At 53.1% G+C, this 15,713-nt stretch overlaps 1 protein-coding gene across 1 annotated transcript in view; it reads left to right on the top strand.

The window, feature by feature from the left end:
• The window catches only part of ACOT11 (acyl-CoA thioesterase 11), a 46,337-nt gene that overhangs the window by 26,385 nt on the left and 4,239 nt on the right, over positions 1-15,713 (top strand). The window contains exons 4-15 of the mRNA XM_019742864.3: positions 1,481-1,541; positions 2,555-2,653; positions 3,110-3,245; positions 5,108-5,264; positions 6,408-6,527; positions 7,961-8,105; positions 9,464-9,519; positions 10,359-10,425; positions 10,782-10,865; positions 11,518-11,651; positions 13,675-13,806; positions 14,427-14,553. Of these exons, the coding sequence (XP_019598423.3) occupies positions 1,481-1,541; positions 2,555-2,653; positions 3,110-3,245; positions 5,108-5,264; positions 6,408-6,527; positions 7,961-8,105; positions 9,464-9,519; positions 10,359-10,425; positions 10,782-10,865; positions 11,518-11,651; positions 13,675-13,806; positions 14,427-14,553 (1,318 nt within the window). The remainder of the gene's footprint in view (positions 1-1,480; positions 1,542-2,554; positions 2,654-3,109; positions 3,246-5,107; positions 5,265-6,407; positions 6,528-7,960; positions 8,106-9,463; positions 9,520-10,358; positions 10,426-10,781; positions 10,866-11,517; positions 11,652-13,674; positions 13,807-14,426; positions 14,554-15,713) is intronic.

Below are 15,713 nucleotides of genomic sequence, written 5' to 3' on the forward strand. Positions count from 1 at the left end.
TTTGTCCCCTGAGAGTTAAAGTGGTCCTGGGGAAGACCTTGAACAGTGGTCAGATTTGTTTGTGGGAGCTGCTTCTCTGTGATATGGAGGGGTGCTGGGGAGCTAGGGGCTTGAGGGTGCCCCCAAGGAGGCTGGGAAGTGACCTTGGGGAAGGAGCCAGTTTCAGCCTGAGCTGTGGGATGGAGGACAGTCAGGCAGGAAGAGGAGCGCGAGAGTCCAGATGGGTGTCCGCTTGGCTTTTGGGGAAGCTAGAGAGGAGGAGGACTGGTAGGGGGTGGGGAGAGTCACACATTTCTTTCTTTTTTTAAAAATAATACTACAGAAAATAAACGTTTACTTTTATTTTGAGGATCATGGAAGCTTTAATTTAGTGTTTTTTTTTTATCATGAAAATTTGCAAAATTCTAGAAAAGTTGAATAGTACGATCACCATCACTGAGAGTCAGCAATGGACATTTTGCTCAATTTGCTTTATCTATGTACAGATAAACACATACATATACTTCTCTCTCTCTCTTTTTTGCTAAACCATTTGAAAGTAAGGTGCAGACATCATGACACTTCATCCCTCCACATGTCACTAAAAGTGACAGTCCCTTACATGACTGTCAGAACAGCTAAAAAAAAATGAACAAGTCAGAACAGGGCAGGATAGGTGGCTCCTCCAGGGATTCTAGTTGTGCCTCTGGAGGTGGGCATCCTTCCAGCGGGACAGGCTGCAGCTGCAAAGAGCGGGGCCAGTGCAGTCAACAGAATCAGTCTAGAACCCTGGCTCTGTCACTTTTTAGCTGGGTGACCTTGGGCAAGCAGCTTACCTCCTCTGATGCTCAGATTCCTCCTAAACCTCCTTGCTATGCTTGTTTGGGGGCTCAAATGAGGTAGTACGTAGTGCTTGGCACATAGTAGCCATCCTTTAAGCGTTTTCATTTTCCTTCCCAGCCTCTGCTAGTAGCCCCTTGCACTTAGTAGGCATTCAATAACTGTGAATGCAGTAAGTCAGTGGGCCACTATTTATGGAGGACCTACCCTGTGCTAGGCCTGTGCTAGTGGTGACCTTGCCCCAGTGGAGCTTAAGGATTGTAAGGGAGACAGAGGCCAATCTGCTGGAAGAAGTGTTAGGAGGGTGAAACTTCTGGGGCTACAGGAAGGTGGGGAGGGCTTCTGTGAGGAGGGGACCATTGAGTCGAGCACAAAAACAAGTTCAAGCATTCATTGGACAAGGGGGAGCAGCAGAGAGGGGGCAGATGAATGAAATCATGCCACTTCTCTCACCCTCAGCTGCCTCTGCTGTAAAAGGGGTGCTAACACTATGTTGCCGGTTTGCTGTGAGGCCTCAGGTGACACTGCAGACTCAGGTTGTACTCTGTAAGCCCTGACATTCTCCTGCCAGTTCCCCTCAGCAGAGGCCCACAAGTATCTGGGCCCCTGCTCCCTCCCTCCGTCCCCTCTGGAAGGCTCACCTCCTGCTTTTCTTTCCCAGTGTTGGACAAGTGGTGAATATCAAGGCCAAGGTGAACCGGGCTTTCAACTCCAGCATGGAGGTGTGTGGGGCGGGCACTGCCTTGGGGTGAGTGGGTATTGGGCGGGTTTTCTATCTCCTCTCCATTCTCAGTCCCCAGCCCAGGCGCACCCACACTTGCAGAGCCCTGGTTGAGGCAGCAGAGTTCTGGACCAGCAGCAGCAGGATCCTAAGGATCTTCCTGTCCAACACCCCATAACACAGAAGGGAAAACTGAGGCCCAGGGAGGGGAAGGGACTTGTTCCAGGTCACCAAGCCACATAGCTCCCAATATAGGACTTGACTTCCAGCCTCCTGGGTCTTCACACCTAGCCTCAGATCCTCTCTGCAACAGTCAGGTGGTTGCAAAAATGCAGGGAAGACGGTCACTGTGCCTGACCCTGGAGGCTGCGGGGCTGCAGCAGGGAGAGCACTAGGCTTAAGTCCTTTAGCTTACTTTCAACAGTCTCTGTCTCCTTATCTGTAAAATGGGAGCATGATTCCTATGCTGCAGGTTTGTTGAAGGACTCTTTGGTGATGCACAGGGCTCTGTTAGGGACTCTATTTCCTGCCCAGGACGTCAGACCCAGGTCACTTCACCCTGATGGGCCAGTGGTTACTGAGGGGCCACTGAGGCTGGGAGAGCAGAGTCCTGACTGTGCCTCTGGGCAGCCCAAAATGCCCAGACACCCCTCAGACACTCCCCACATGTCTGTCCTTTCAATTTAGCCAATACTTTACTCACTTTAAGCCCTTTCCTAGACTTGGTCTCATTTTAATCCTCTCAATAGTCCTGTGAGGGTCGGTATGATCATCCCTCCTTTGCAGACGAGGAAACACGCCCAGAGGAAAGTGGCTTGCCCAAAGTTTCCCAGGGAGCCAAGGGCAGAATTAGAACCCACTCCAAGTGTCTAGCCTCCTAGACTTGATGAGTGATACAGAGATTGCAGAGGCCAGGCCTGGGGTGGGACCTCCTGTCTCACTGGGCTGTGGGGCCTCAGGTTGGTGAGCTGTATTTCTTCCCTCCTCACCTCTCCACCTACTCTTCCTCTCCAGGTGGGCATCCAGGTGGTCTCTGAGGACCTGTGCTCTGAGAAGCAGTGGAACGTGTGCAAGGCCTTAGCCACCTTTGTGGCCCACCGGGAGCTCTCCAAGGTAGGTGGCTACACCTGGTTGCTAGATGCTACTGGGCCACCTGGGTGCCTATCATGACAGGCTTGGACCAGGGAGGTAAAGCTAGCGGTTGGTAGAGGAGTGAAGGTAGGGGCCCCCAGAGTAAGGCCCTCCCCCACTCTGATTTGACCCCAGTTGCCCGCCCCCCCCTTTTCCCGTGTCTTCCTATGCATCTCACATGAGGCTTATTCAGGTCTCATTCCCTTTCAGGTACTGCTGTGACCCCTCTGCCCATCCTCTGTGCCTTTGCCCAAGAAGGGGGACTGGGGACATTTGGAGGATGAACATGATATGTCAGACCACATAGAGACAGGAAAATGGGGACAAACTTTTAACCATCCAGCAGCCCCAGGCGTGAGATGGTAGCTGCGGGGACAGGCCCTGGTGCGAGTTCAGGGAACCTGTCCTGAGCATCTCCCACCCCACACCTGCCCACAGGTGAAGCTGAAGCAGACCACGCCAAGGACAGAGGAGGAGAAGACTGAGCACAGTGTGGCGGCTGAGCGCCGGCGCTTGCGGCTGGTCTACGCAGACACCATCAAGGACCTCCTGGCCAACTGTGCCATTCAGGATGGTGAGCGGCTGGGGCTGGGGAGGGCACCTGGCGTGCTGTGTGCTCCCCTCTGCCCTGAGCCCCACTTGGCAGAGGGACGAAGGGAGTCTCCTTGGGATGTCCATCCACTGGTGGCCTCAGGCCTGGCTGGCCCTCTTGCCTCAAGGCCTCCTGCAAGGAAAGGGGGGTGTTTGGGCCTCTCACCCAGCTCCCAGCAGGCATGAGGATGGAATTTAGACATATGGAAAACACTTTGACATTCACAAAATTCATTTGGGTCTCTAGGATTTAAAGTATTTGGGAAGGTAGTATAGAGCTTGGCCTTGAAGACTCTAGAATTTTTTTAAAAGCATGTAGATAGATGATAGATAGATAGATAGATAGATAGATAGATAGATAGATAGATAGATAGATAGATAGAGGCATAGGTGTAGGTATAGGTATAGGTATAGAGATATAGATGGAATAAAAAGCAATACTCCTACCCCAAATGCAGCCCCCACTCCCTGCCGGCACTTATTGTTCCTCATTTTGGGGTATCTTTCTAGAAATATTTCCTGCATATTTAAGCACACTGCATATTATTTAGTGCCCCCCCTTTTACCCAAAAGGGAACATACAGTATATATTGTTCTGTATCTTGCTTCTTTCCCCTTAAAAGTGCATCTTGGAGCTTGTTCTATACCAACACACACAGAACTACTGTGCACTGGTAGGATTTTGACAGATGGAGAGATGAAGAAGGGTTTTCCTGATAGAGGACACAGGTTGGGCAAAGGCCCAGAGAGGGTACCTCGGATTTTTGCTCACTGATCCCCGGAACATTAGGAGGTAGAGTCTTCCTTAAAACCTAAAGGAGGCAATTTTAGGACAAGTCAAAGGTAGTTCAGCTGTCCAGAGTGGGGAGGGAGCAGATGGAACTAGCTAACCCCAGTGAAATGCCCTATTTACGTTGGGCCTGGTGGCTGTGGCTGGGCAGGCCCATCCCTTCCTACCTCCATCGAGCTTCTGGAGCCATCCATCCCACTGCAGCCCTCCTAAGTCCCTTCTGTCCTGACAGCCCTTCTGCCCAAAGGTCAGTCCGAATGCCCCAGCCTGGCATCCAGGCCCTTGGCTGACCACTCAGCCTCATCTGATGTTGTGCCTTACTTGCCCTGAGCTCCAGCTAAGCCGAGGCCTGGTTGCTCCTCGTGACTGCCCTGCCGTCCTGCCTCCAGACCTTGGCTCAGGCCTTTCACCTCCCCTGCTCCCTGCCTACGGCATCTCTGAGCAGCCTGCAAGCCAAGCACAATGTCACCTCTTTGATGTGCCCTCCCTGACAAGGTCTTTCTCCCTGGGAGATGAAAGGCGCAGGGGCACCTCTTTGAGTTGGGTGGAGCATGATAGCATCTGCTTCCTTGACCCCCCAGGGCCCTGCCTCTCCTATGAGGATGTCCTAGTGCCATTGTCTCTGAGGGAAAGAGCATGTCAGGGCAGAGGCAGGGCAGAACTCAGCGTGCCTCCTGAGTTTGCACCATGCACTTTAGAACTCTGATCACATTTCATCTTCACAGTCCTATTGGGTTGGGTTTGACATCTGCCCTTTACAGGGGAAGAAATTGAGGTTCAGAGAGGTTACTTGACTTGTATGGGGAGGAGCTGGGGTTCAGACCCAGATGTGTCTTGTCTCAACACTAGCATTCTGTCCTCTGCTCTGTGCCAGCCTCATTGCTCTCACCTGCTTTCCTCCCATTCCTTATCTAGGTCCAGCTCACTTGGTGCTGAGTAAATAAAAGCATCTGGGTGGGGTGGAGTGGTGGTGGTGGGTCCCGGGCTGCGCATGGGGAGGGTCTGCCCTTGGGAAACTCCTCACCTCCCCCCACTGCCCGCCCCTCCTTGGTCAGATCTGGAAAGCAGAGATTGCAGCGACATGGTGCCCGCTGAGAAGACCCGTGTGGAGAGTGTGGAGCTGGTCCTGCCCCCCCACGCCAATCACCAGGGCAATACATTCGGGGGCCAGATCATGGCCTGGATGGAGAACGTAGCCACCATCGCTGCCAGGTGAGGGGAGAGTGTGCTGCCTCTGCTTCTCCTCCTTTCTCCCTTCCTTCCCTTGACCACCTCCCTTTGGGGGAGAAACCCAGGCTTGGTCTTGGCATCAAGGCTTCAGAATCTTGGCTGTTCTGTTAAAGTAACCTGGGACATTCAGACCGAGAGATCCACCGAGCAATGATTTCCTGTGAGCTGGCCATTTCTTCCTCGACTTAAAAAGCCCTCCATGGTTCCCATCTCCTGCCTGGGAAATGCCAAGCCCCTGGACCTGGCACCAGGGCCTTTCTTGACCTGGCCCTGCGGCTCTCTTCCTTTTTTTTGCATTCTCTGAAAATCAAGCCATTTGCCCTTCCCCTTCCCATCTTCCACGAAGCCTCTCTGACTGTTCTCTTCTCCCTAGAGGAGAAAATAATTCCTTCCCTTTTCTATAACCTCTGCCTGTCCTGGGCTTATTCTATCCTGAATATTAGGGCATTTTTCATAGTTATGATAGCTGACGTTCACTAACTGACACTCTCGTACCTCCATGACTTCGTACTTGCTGTTCCCTCTGCCAGGAGTGCTCTTCCCAACCCACACCCTCCTTAGGCAATTGTTTCCTCACCTTTTAGAACCCAGCTCTGGTGGCTCCTCGTCTGTGTTTAATGGTGGAACATAAAGCATATAAGCAATGGCGTTTTGGGCAGCCCAGGCTGAGTGCAATAAGATCTCAGAGGAAGATCAGAGCCATATAGTCAGGGAAGGCTTCCTGGATAGAGGAAGAACACTTCAGCTGGGCCTTTGGGTAGCTTGGGTAAGGGGAGGGCTTCCAGGCATTAGGAACAGCAGGTGCTAAGGTATAAAGGTTGGAAGGAAAATGGGGAAGGGACTTACTCGAAGCCCTGCCCTAGGCTTTTTTCTGTCACCTTAAACTCAGCTGCTCTCCAGCCATGCACTTAGACCTCAGTATTCTAAGCTGTGAAATGGAACTTTAGCCCTGTTGCTCTGGGCAAAACTGTCAATGGGTTGGCTAGGAGTGGGTGGGCTAGAGGGTGGTGCATGTGGTTTTGGCTGGGTCTGGGGATGGGGCCGGGGGGCAGGAGGTTGGCTCAAGCCAGTGGCTGAAGCATTAGGGACATTTTTCCTGTCCTCCCCACCCCTGGCCTCCTCCAGCCGGCTGTGTCGTGCCCACCCTACACTGAAGGCCATTGAGATGTTCCACTTCCGGGGCCCATCCCAGGTTGGGGACCGCCTGGTGCTCCAGGCCATCGTGAACAACGCCTTCAAGAATAGGTGAGGTAGGATGGGCAGGACCGGGGTCCCCCTGGGCTGAGGGCTCTCCCTGACTAGAGAAGGGACCCAGCTGCAAACCTGCCAGCAGCCCTTTGCTCTGCTGCTGAGGTTTAAACCCTGCCCTGCTGCCGGGTCCTTTCCCCATCACCAAGATTCAGCTCTGACGTTCCCTCCTCTGGGCTCCCCCGTCCTGCGCCTCTTGCTGTCGTGGATCGCACCACGTGTTCAGTGCATGTCTGTCTCCCGGCTCCTGCCTCCGGTCTTGCCACACTGTGGAGGATCAGATCACAGGGCCACCTCTTGCCAGTGTTCTGTCATTATCAAACCTTTTCCCACCCTTTTCCTAAAACAACACTTTGTTCCCCAAGCCCTTACCTTTGGAATGAATTCTGACACTTATTCCCAGACAAGCTTACTTTAAATACCTATCTTTTTTTGGCAATTTCAAAGATCATGTTGTAGTTGTTAAAAGTGAAAGATCTGGAGGCAGGCTGCCTGGGTTCAAGTTTGGCTCACCTCTTAACAGCTGTGTGACTTTGGGCAAGTTACTTAATCCCTCTGAGCCTCAGTTCTTTCACCTGTAAAATGGGGCTCATCACAACTATCTTATAGTTGTGAGGACTCAATGAAGTGTTACTAGAATACCAGAGAAAATGTTCAGTGAAGGTCAACTGTTGCTGCTATTATTATTATTACTATTATTATTCGCAGTCTGGCCAGCACACATTCTGCTGCTGTGCAGGGTAAAAGCCCTGGCCTGGGAGCTGTGAGGCCTGGTTTCCGGTCCAGATGTTCTTCCTCACTGTTGTGTGACCTTGGGCAAGTTATTGCCCTTTTCTAGGTCTTGGTGTCTCCATCTGTATACTGTCTACATTCTGGGAGCACAGACCTTCTTAAATGAGGGGGATGGTGGTGGCTGCTATTTTATAATTAATCAAGACAGTCAGATAGAAAGAAACAGCACCCACTGACCTGTCAGGATCACGGCTGTTAGAGCGCTGGCGAATGAGTGTGTAATGAACAATTTTTCTAATAAGGCTTTGTACCTCCACCCCTTTGCTCATGTCCTCCCATAACATATTTTCATTTTCATATTATCATTACGTGTTTTACATATATATATACATATATATATATGTTTGTTGGCCCATCCCCTGGCTGTCAGCCCACACGGGTGTGGACCGGTCAGGCTTATTCATTTCTGTGTCCCCAGTGAGTGGCACAGGGACAGGCATGCAGTAGGTGCTCTGCAAACACCAATGAAAGGGAACAGTTCTGGGTTGCCTACCGGTGGGACTCTGATCTGCTGCTGGGAGACCTGCAGGAGAGCGTGTGTGTGCACGTGCGCATGTGTGTGCGAGCCCGCGTGTTGGGGGAGGGGCATGGCCTCGGGAAGGTCTGTTCAGCATGAGAGCGGCCCTCCTTGCCCTCAGCATGGAGGTCGGTGTGTGCGTGGAGGCGTACCGCCAGGAGGCCGAGACCCACCGCCGGCATATCAACAGCGCCTTCATGACCTTCGTGGTGCTGGATGCAAACGATCAGCCCCAGATGCTGCCCTGGATTCGGCCTCAACCTGGGGTGAGTCAGGGCAGAACCTGCCCCCCACCAGCTCCCCTCCCTCTCGGCCCAGCTTGGGGCTAGCCCTTGACAGGCCCTGGGAGAATGGGCCCAGCCCTGCCCCTCTGCTGGGGCATAGCCAGTAGTAAGTGTCCTGGTGTGATCCCCAGAGATGCCCCTTGTGCCAGGTAGGCACCTTGTGCTGCCTGAAAGAATTCAGGCTGTGGGTGAGCCCGGCTCATAGTTAGATGTTAACAGGCATTCATGGGCCTGCAGAGTTGGAAGAGCACTGGCTTGGGGGTCAGATGTGGATTGGAACCGCCTGTCATGTTCTAGCAGGTCCCTTCTGCAGGCTTTTAGTCCCCATGTGTAAAGCAGGCATATCTGCAGCCCCGGCCTGATGGGGCTGTGGTGGCATCTTGGGATACTTAACCTGGGCCTGGCTAGGGCCTGCAGGCACTCAGGAAGTGGTGAGTGTTATGACAATGGTGACAGGTGAACAAGGAGCACAGGGATGAGAGTGAGGGGCCTGGGTTCAAAGGCTATCCCTTAAAAAATGCTTTCTTGGGCCTCCTCTCGGCCAGGCCCTGGCTTGCCTCTGGGGGGCGGGGGGCGGGCAGGGAGTGACCTTGGAGACACCTTTCCCTCTCTCTGGGAAGGTCCCTGCCCTACCTGTCTGCCTCACAAGGTCCAGCACGGGCTGTGAAAAGCCCCTGCTCTGTAGCTGAGTGTTGGGCAGTCAGGACTGAGTGTTGGGTGGAAGAGTAGGGAACCTGGCAGACGGGTGGTATAGTGTACAGTCCCCAAGGTCCTTTCAGGTCTTTGCTATTTAATGCTCATTAGTGGGGAGACATAAGAAGTCGTGATTAAGAGGACGAGCTCTGAGCTAGGCCATCACGCTTTTGATCCATGCTCTATTCCTACCCTTGGGACCTTGGACAAGCCACTTAACCTTTTGATGCCTCAGTTTCCCCCTCTGTAAAATGGCGATCGTACTAGTTTCAACCTCCTAGGGTTGCTTTGAGGCCTGGATGAAATTTTGTGTGAAAAGTACTTTGGAAGAGTGCCTGGTACATAGCAAGTATTCAATAAATGTGGATTCGTATTAGCATTGCAAGTACCCTTAAGGATCTCCTTCTCTGGAGGAGGAAACAGGTCCAGTGAGGGCAGCTGGAGTTCCCAGAGTCACTCAGGGACCTGGCACTTTCCTGTCCAGGTTGCTCTGACTCTGGCGGTCCCAGTGAGGCCTGAACTCCACTGGAGGGTGGTGGCAGGGCCTCTTTGGGTCCTTGGAGGGGGAGTGGGGTATCAGTAATGGGGGCGGGGACAAGCTGGTTTGTCCTGCCTGCACCACAGTCTGTCTCTGCTTCTCTCCCCAGGATGGCGAGCGGCGGTACCGAGAGGCCAGTGCCAGGAAGAAGATCCGCCTGGACAGGCAAGTCGGGGCTGGGTGGTGGGAGGGGACACAGGGCTCAGGGCTGTCCACCGGCTCCCCAGGCCTCAGGGCCTCTCATTTCTGCAGTGCTGCCCCTGTGCTGGGCATTGGCTGGGCCCTTTGCATCCATGCAGCCTCATTCCACAGTGGTTTGACTGGCTCATTGTACAGGCAAGGACACGGAGGACAGAGGGATTAGGTGGCCGGCCACAGGCACACAGATAGGAATGATGAGCAGAGTGAGGGTTTGAACCTGGTCGGATGTGGCCAATTTCAAATCCTGTGTTCCTTCCATTGAGTCTGATGCCCATTTGACAGATGAAGAAAGTTCCTGAAAGGAGAAGTGATTGCTCAAGATGCAAACCCAGGTGTAAATGACTCTGCTAAGGAAGCACTTTACAAACTTGAAAGAGCTGTAAACACACCAGGGGTCACCATCACCATCCATTGTTAGTAAGGAAAATGTGCATTCCTGGAGTATTTGCCATATGCCAAGCACTGTTCTCGTGACAACTCTATGAGGCAGGTGTGACTACTGACCCCATTTCACAGATGAGGATACTGAGGCATAAGGGTGAAGTAGCTTTAGCTCAGCAAGGGTGTGGGTCACTGAACCTTCACCCAACACTCTTAACCCCCTGTCCCTTCCCACCCCTGACTGAGTTTGTATGTTCTCGCTGCTGTGTTCTGTGTGCCTGTCCAGTCTCCCTGGCAAGACAGGAGTCTCTCCCAGCTGCTGGGCTGAGCACAGGGCTTGGTACACAGTAGGCCTGCACTGAAGTCTGTCCAAAGAGATGGGCTCCCAAGGGACCAAGGTTGTCCTCTTCCCTCTCTTCCAGGAAGTACATTGTGTCCTGTAAGCAGGCGGAGATGCCTCTCTCTGTCCCCTGGGACCCAAGCAATCAGGTAAGGCCCCCTGCTCCAAGGGTAGAGTCCTTGGGCCCACCGCACCGCCCCCCCCCAACTTTCCCCTGTTGTTGGAATGGGTTTGGAGATAGGCCTGAAGGGGACCGGATATTAACACCTCAAGATTGGTATGGTTGGCAAAGGGCTCTCCTGTGTTCCTGTTTGGGGAAGGAATCTGAGCCCCTAAGAGGAGGAGCAGCTTGTCCAGGTTCACTGGGCAAGTCTGGCCAGGCCTGGGCCTCCTTCCCCAAAGCCCAGCTCCTACCCTTCTCCATGACCCAAGTTCCTTAGCATGGCCTCAGCACGGAGCCCCGAGGAAGGGGAGAAGGTGAGGCCTCTGTGTGTGCCCTGTCCAGGTGTACCTGAGCTACAACAACGTCTCCTCCCTGAAGATGCTGGTGGCCAAGGACAACTGGGTACTGTCCTCAGAGATCAACCAGGTAGCTGGTCCCACCCATCATTTCTCCTCTGAGCAACCGGAGGTGACCGATTGCAAGGAGCAGAAACCCTCTCAAACCACTCAGGTCAAAAGGGGGTTTCTTAAAAGGAATGGGATGAGATCATGGAAACATACCTGCCCCCACAGAGCCTGGAGCAGAGAACCCCCAAATCTTTCTCTGCTCCCTGCCTGCCTTCTTGCCCCCATTTCTCATTCCTGCTGTTCTCTGCCCAGCTGCTTCCTCTCTCTCTCTCTGCGGGGGGGCGGGGGGGTGGGGGGGGAGGGGGCAGTGAGCAAGCATGGGCTGAGGGAAGATGAGCTCTGTCACTCTTGCCTGAGTCACTTCCCCACCCATAACATTAGGGGGTTGGATGGGCCCCTGGCTCTGAGGATCCATTCCATTGTTGCTTCAGTCACTGCGTCTTGGACAAGATGCCTTCTTGTCCACCTGTGCTAAATTCTCTCAACAGCCATTTTCATAGGGAAATGACTGAGGCTCAGAGAGGTTGACTCTGTTGTTCACAGTCACATAGCGAGTCAGTGGCAGCCCTGAGCTTCCAGACTTCATGTCCAGCATCCCGGTCAACCCACCCCACCATCCAACATAGTCTGGGAGGGAGTGCAGGAACAAGGCGGCCCTCTGTCCCCTGCAGGTCTCCCTGTACATTCTGGAGGATGACAAGTACCTCTCCTTCCACATGGAGATGCTGGTGCACGTGGACACAACCCAGGCCTTCCTGCTACTCTCAGACCTGCGTCGGAGGTCTGAGTGGGACAAGCATTACCGGTGAGGGACCAGGCACAGGGGGGGCAGGGCCCCTTCTCAGGCCTGAGGGGGAGGGGAGCCCTCACATGTCCTGCTGAGTCATCCCTCATTATGCTCAGCCCTGCTGTCCTTTAGCCAGGGGTGGGGTGGGGGACTGTAGTTATGTGTTAGGTGGGAGTCAGGGTCAGGGGTATTCTGAGCCTTCTGGGAAGAGACTGAGCCAGGAATTGGAGTCGAAGATCTTGTCCTGTTTCTCGTCCAACTAGCTGTGTGACCTTGGGCAAGTCATTTCCTGTCGTAGGCCTTAGTTTTCCTCCTCTTAAAATGGGTACTTGAGGGGAGGGTCATGGATTTGCACTCATGGATGGATCTGTGATTTTCATGCTGTGTTCTATGGCGTTTTTCATTCCAAGAGGAGTTTCAGAAACTAAGGGTGGGAGTAGGAAGGCTGAAGGAGTGGGTGGGACTCCCTCCTAGGTTCAGGCCAACTGATGGCCAATTTGCTGAATTTACCAAGTTTGCCAGTTCTTTTTATGGATATGTACATGAATATGTTATTTTTGAATGTAGTGAATGACTGACTATAAATATTATTCCTGTGAACACATTTGTTCCCCAAATTTACTGATTCTTCATATGAATATCTTTTTGCATTTAGTCAAGGAAGATAAATTTGTTCTTAGAAAAACAGTATTTTCCTAAGATTTCAGTGTTTAATATGAGAATGTTAAATTGAAACTGGTAATTTTTCAAATTCCTTTGAAATCATTTTTTGTTATTGCCAATACCCCATTTTGGGGGTAGGGGGTTCTTTGATCATTTCTCCAATGCCTTATTACGAGGACCCTATATTCTTGAGTTTATCCATAATGAAGACCTGTGCATTTGGAAATTCAGTGAGTAGGTCGCTTGATTTTTGACAAATTGGCCTTCCCTCTCCTGCCCCTATCTGTTCTCATCTGAGCAGGTCCTCTTGTAGCTGCTTATACATGGGCTTTCTGCTTAAGGTTTCTTTGCAAAAGGGCTGTGCTGCTTTAAAAAGCCTGGTCTAGGTGACCCCAGGTCTGCTGGCAGTGCCATTCAAGAAGCCTGAGAGGTGATATGGTGGTGAATGCTGTGGAGCAGTGGAGGGTTGGGCATATGGTAGGAAGGCTTCTTGGAGGAGGTGGGCTGGTGTGGGCCTTGAAGGCCAGACCAGATCTTGATACTTGATGGGATTGTGGGGGAGTGGCCTGAGGGGTAAGGGAGCCCCTGACTGCTTCCCCCCACCCTGCCCACAGCCACTCTGCTTCTGAGGCAGCCTCTGAGGGTAAGTGGGAGAGCAGGGGAGAAGATAGTGGGTCTGGACATGGTCATGCATACCTCTGTGTGGATGTCTTTGTGTGAGTGTGTGTGTGTGTTTTGGTGTAAGACTATGTGTGTATAGGCACGTGAGTGTGGTGTGCCCGGGGCCTGAGGGACACACTCCGGCATCTGATAGCTGAGCACATTTCAGTGTTGTTTCCCTATTAGTCCTGGGCTGAGGGCGGGTTACTTCCCTGAGTCTCAGCCCTTCCTCTACGTAAGAGTACCTGCTGCTGGGCTATTGTAGGATTAAACTCGTAGTACATGTGAAGCACTTAGAGTAGTGCCTGGCACATGGCAGGCGCTCACTAAATATTCAGTACAACCAGTCAATGATCACACACCTGTGTGGGGCATGTGAACCTGCACAAACGTGTACAGATGCACACGGGTCTGTGTGCACGGTGGGTGTCTCTATCCATGTGTCTGTATGGAGGTATGCCCGCAGCTATGTGTGTGTCTGTGCAGGTCTTTGTCTGTTCCTGTGTCTGCGCATGTGTATGCATTTGCCTGTGTATGTTTGTGCACCTTGGCCAGGCCTTCCTGTTCTCTTGTGGCCCCTGCTGAGCAGTGTAGGGGATGAAATGTCCCCTAAGCATCTGCTTGGGGAGGCTGAGGCAGGGAGAACTGGGCCAGAGCCACTGTTGCACAAGGAACCAGTGTGATGACCTTGGGCTCTGAGCTCTGGGCCTTCCCACAGGAGCGTGGAACTAGTGCACCAGGTGGACGAGGACGATGCCATCTACCATGTCATCAGCCCTGCCCTCGGCGGCGATGCCAAGCCCCAGGACTTTGTGATCCTGGCGTCCCGACGGAAGCCTTGTGACAATGGGTGGGTGCCTGCCTGCTGGGATGGGACGTGGGCAGGGCTCCCCAGAAAGAATCAGTGCTGTGCTTCCCTTTGGCTGTGGGACCCCAGGTACCACTTGGCTTTTCTAGGCTGCCATGGTTTTACTGTGGGTAAAGGGACAAGGGAATACACCTCCCCTCTGGTCACTCATGCTCTAAAGCAGGATAGTCTCTGTCCCTGGGGTGGCAAGGCCATTTCTCACATGGTGCCTTCTTGGCCTCCATCCTTTGAAAGCCCCATGTTGGTTGAAGGGTGGTGAGCTGGCCAGCTGGGCTATAGTGAGGATGCCAGGACAGACGGCCTCACTTCTGCTAGAAATAGGTACAGAAAGATGAAGCATAAAAATCCCGAAGCCCAGCACTCCTTCCCGAGTGTCTGCAGTAGAGGAGCTTTTCCACAAAATTCACAGTGAAGTCACGCTGGCTTCTGGCGAATTCAACGCTGCTCACACATGGGTGACTCCCCTCTTCAGGCTTTGGGCTTTTAAGAGTTTATATGCCTTAGACTCTGGTGTCAGTGCTGAGGGGAGTTCCGGAGCCTTAGGTGGGCAAAATAGGCTCTCACCTTTTCTTTCTGTGCCCTTCTCTGCCCTTCTTCTCCAGGGACCCCTATGTCATTGCACTCAGGTCAGTTACGCTGCCCACTCATCGTGAGACGCCAGAGTATAGGCGCGGGGAGACCCTCTGCTCAGGCTTCTGCTTCTGGCGCATGGGGGACCAGCTGACCAAGGTGAGGCCATGTCCCCTTTGCCCTCCATCTGGACCCACCCCCAAATCAACACTCATGTACAGGGCTCAGTGCTGTTGGCTCACACAATTCTAGCCCTAGGCCCCCATTTCCTGCCTGCCAGCAGGCTCTCTTACAGCTTGGGGGAACCTAAGAGTATCAGGCTGAACGTGAGATCTAATCTTACCTTGATTAAGATCTCATCCATGCAGAGTAAGTCCAAGGCCACTACAGGGTCTTGGAAAAGCTCTAGACATTGAGGGCAGAAGGCCTGGGTTCTGATCTAAAATTCATCGTTATTTACTTATATACCCCTTTGTTCTAGGAAGGCTTGCTGTGGTTCTCAGGGCCCATCAAACGATGTGGGGAGGGGACTGAAAGTGAGCCAGGGTGGGGATATGCAGCTCCCCTTGGTTCACAGCTGCTGCTAGGGCCCCTAAGACTTGCCCAGGTAATACACTTAACTGATGAGCTTCTCAGGAAGATCTCTAAGGCCCACCTTTTATTTTATTTATTTATAATTATTGTTTTCCTTTCCCCCCGCTTCTTCCACCCCCCCACCCCCCCACCCCCCCCCGGCCCATTCCGGTTCAAGCCGTTGTTTCTCAGTCTAGTTGTGTAGGACACAGCTCCCTGGCCCATGCTGGTATTATGAGCCTTGCGCTCCCCCTGGCTGAGGCAGTCGGTTGCCGGTTGCCCGTTAGCTGCTCATGATGGCTGTTGGCCACTCATGCTGGCATCACATGGCAGCCCATGGCAGTCCACACCGACCTCCGGCTGTTCACGGCAGCCCAGCTCCAGGGAGAGCTGTTGTTCACAATCTTAGCTGTAGAGGGCGCAGCTCACTGGCCCATGTGGGAATCGAACTGGCAACCTGGGCTTTAGGAGCACGGCGCTCCAACCACGTGTGCCACTGGGCCAGCCCTAACACAGCTTTTAAACAGGATTCCATGCTGGGCTCTGGAGACCCAGTCCCTGTCTGCCAGGGTCTCCTGGCTGGCTGGGGAGACACATGAAGATGGTAGTATGTAGTGCCAGAGGGAAGTTAAGGTTGTCAGCACCCAGAGGGAGGGGTCTGGAAACCTGCTGGAGGTCATGCCCGGCAGTCCTGTAGTCTTCTAAGGCCCCGGGTGCTGCCCTCCCAGCAGGCTTAAGCAAGGCTG

The sequence above is a fragment of the Rhinolophus sinicus genome, chromosome 14 (assembly GCF_057876585.1).
Source record: "Rhinolophus sinicus isolate RSI-liver-muscle chromosome 14, RSI-T2T, whole genome shotgun sequence".
In the NCBI taxonomy this organism is placed as follows: Eukaryota; Metazoa; Chordata; class Mammalia; order Chiroptera; family Rhinolophidae; genus Rhinolophus; species Rhinolophus sinicus.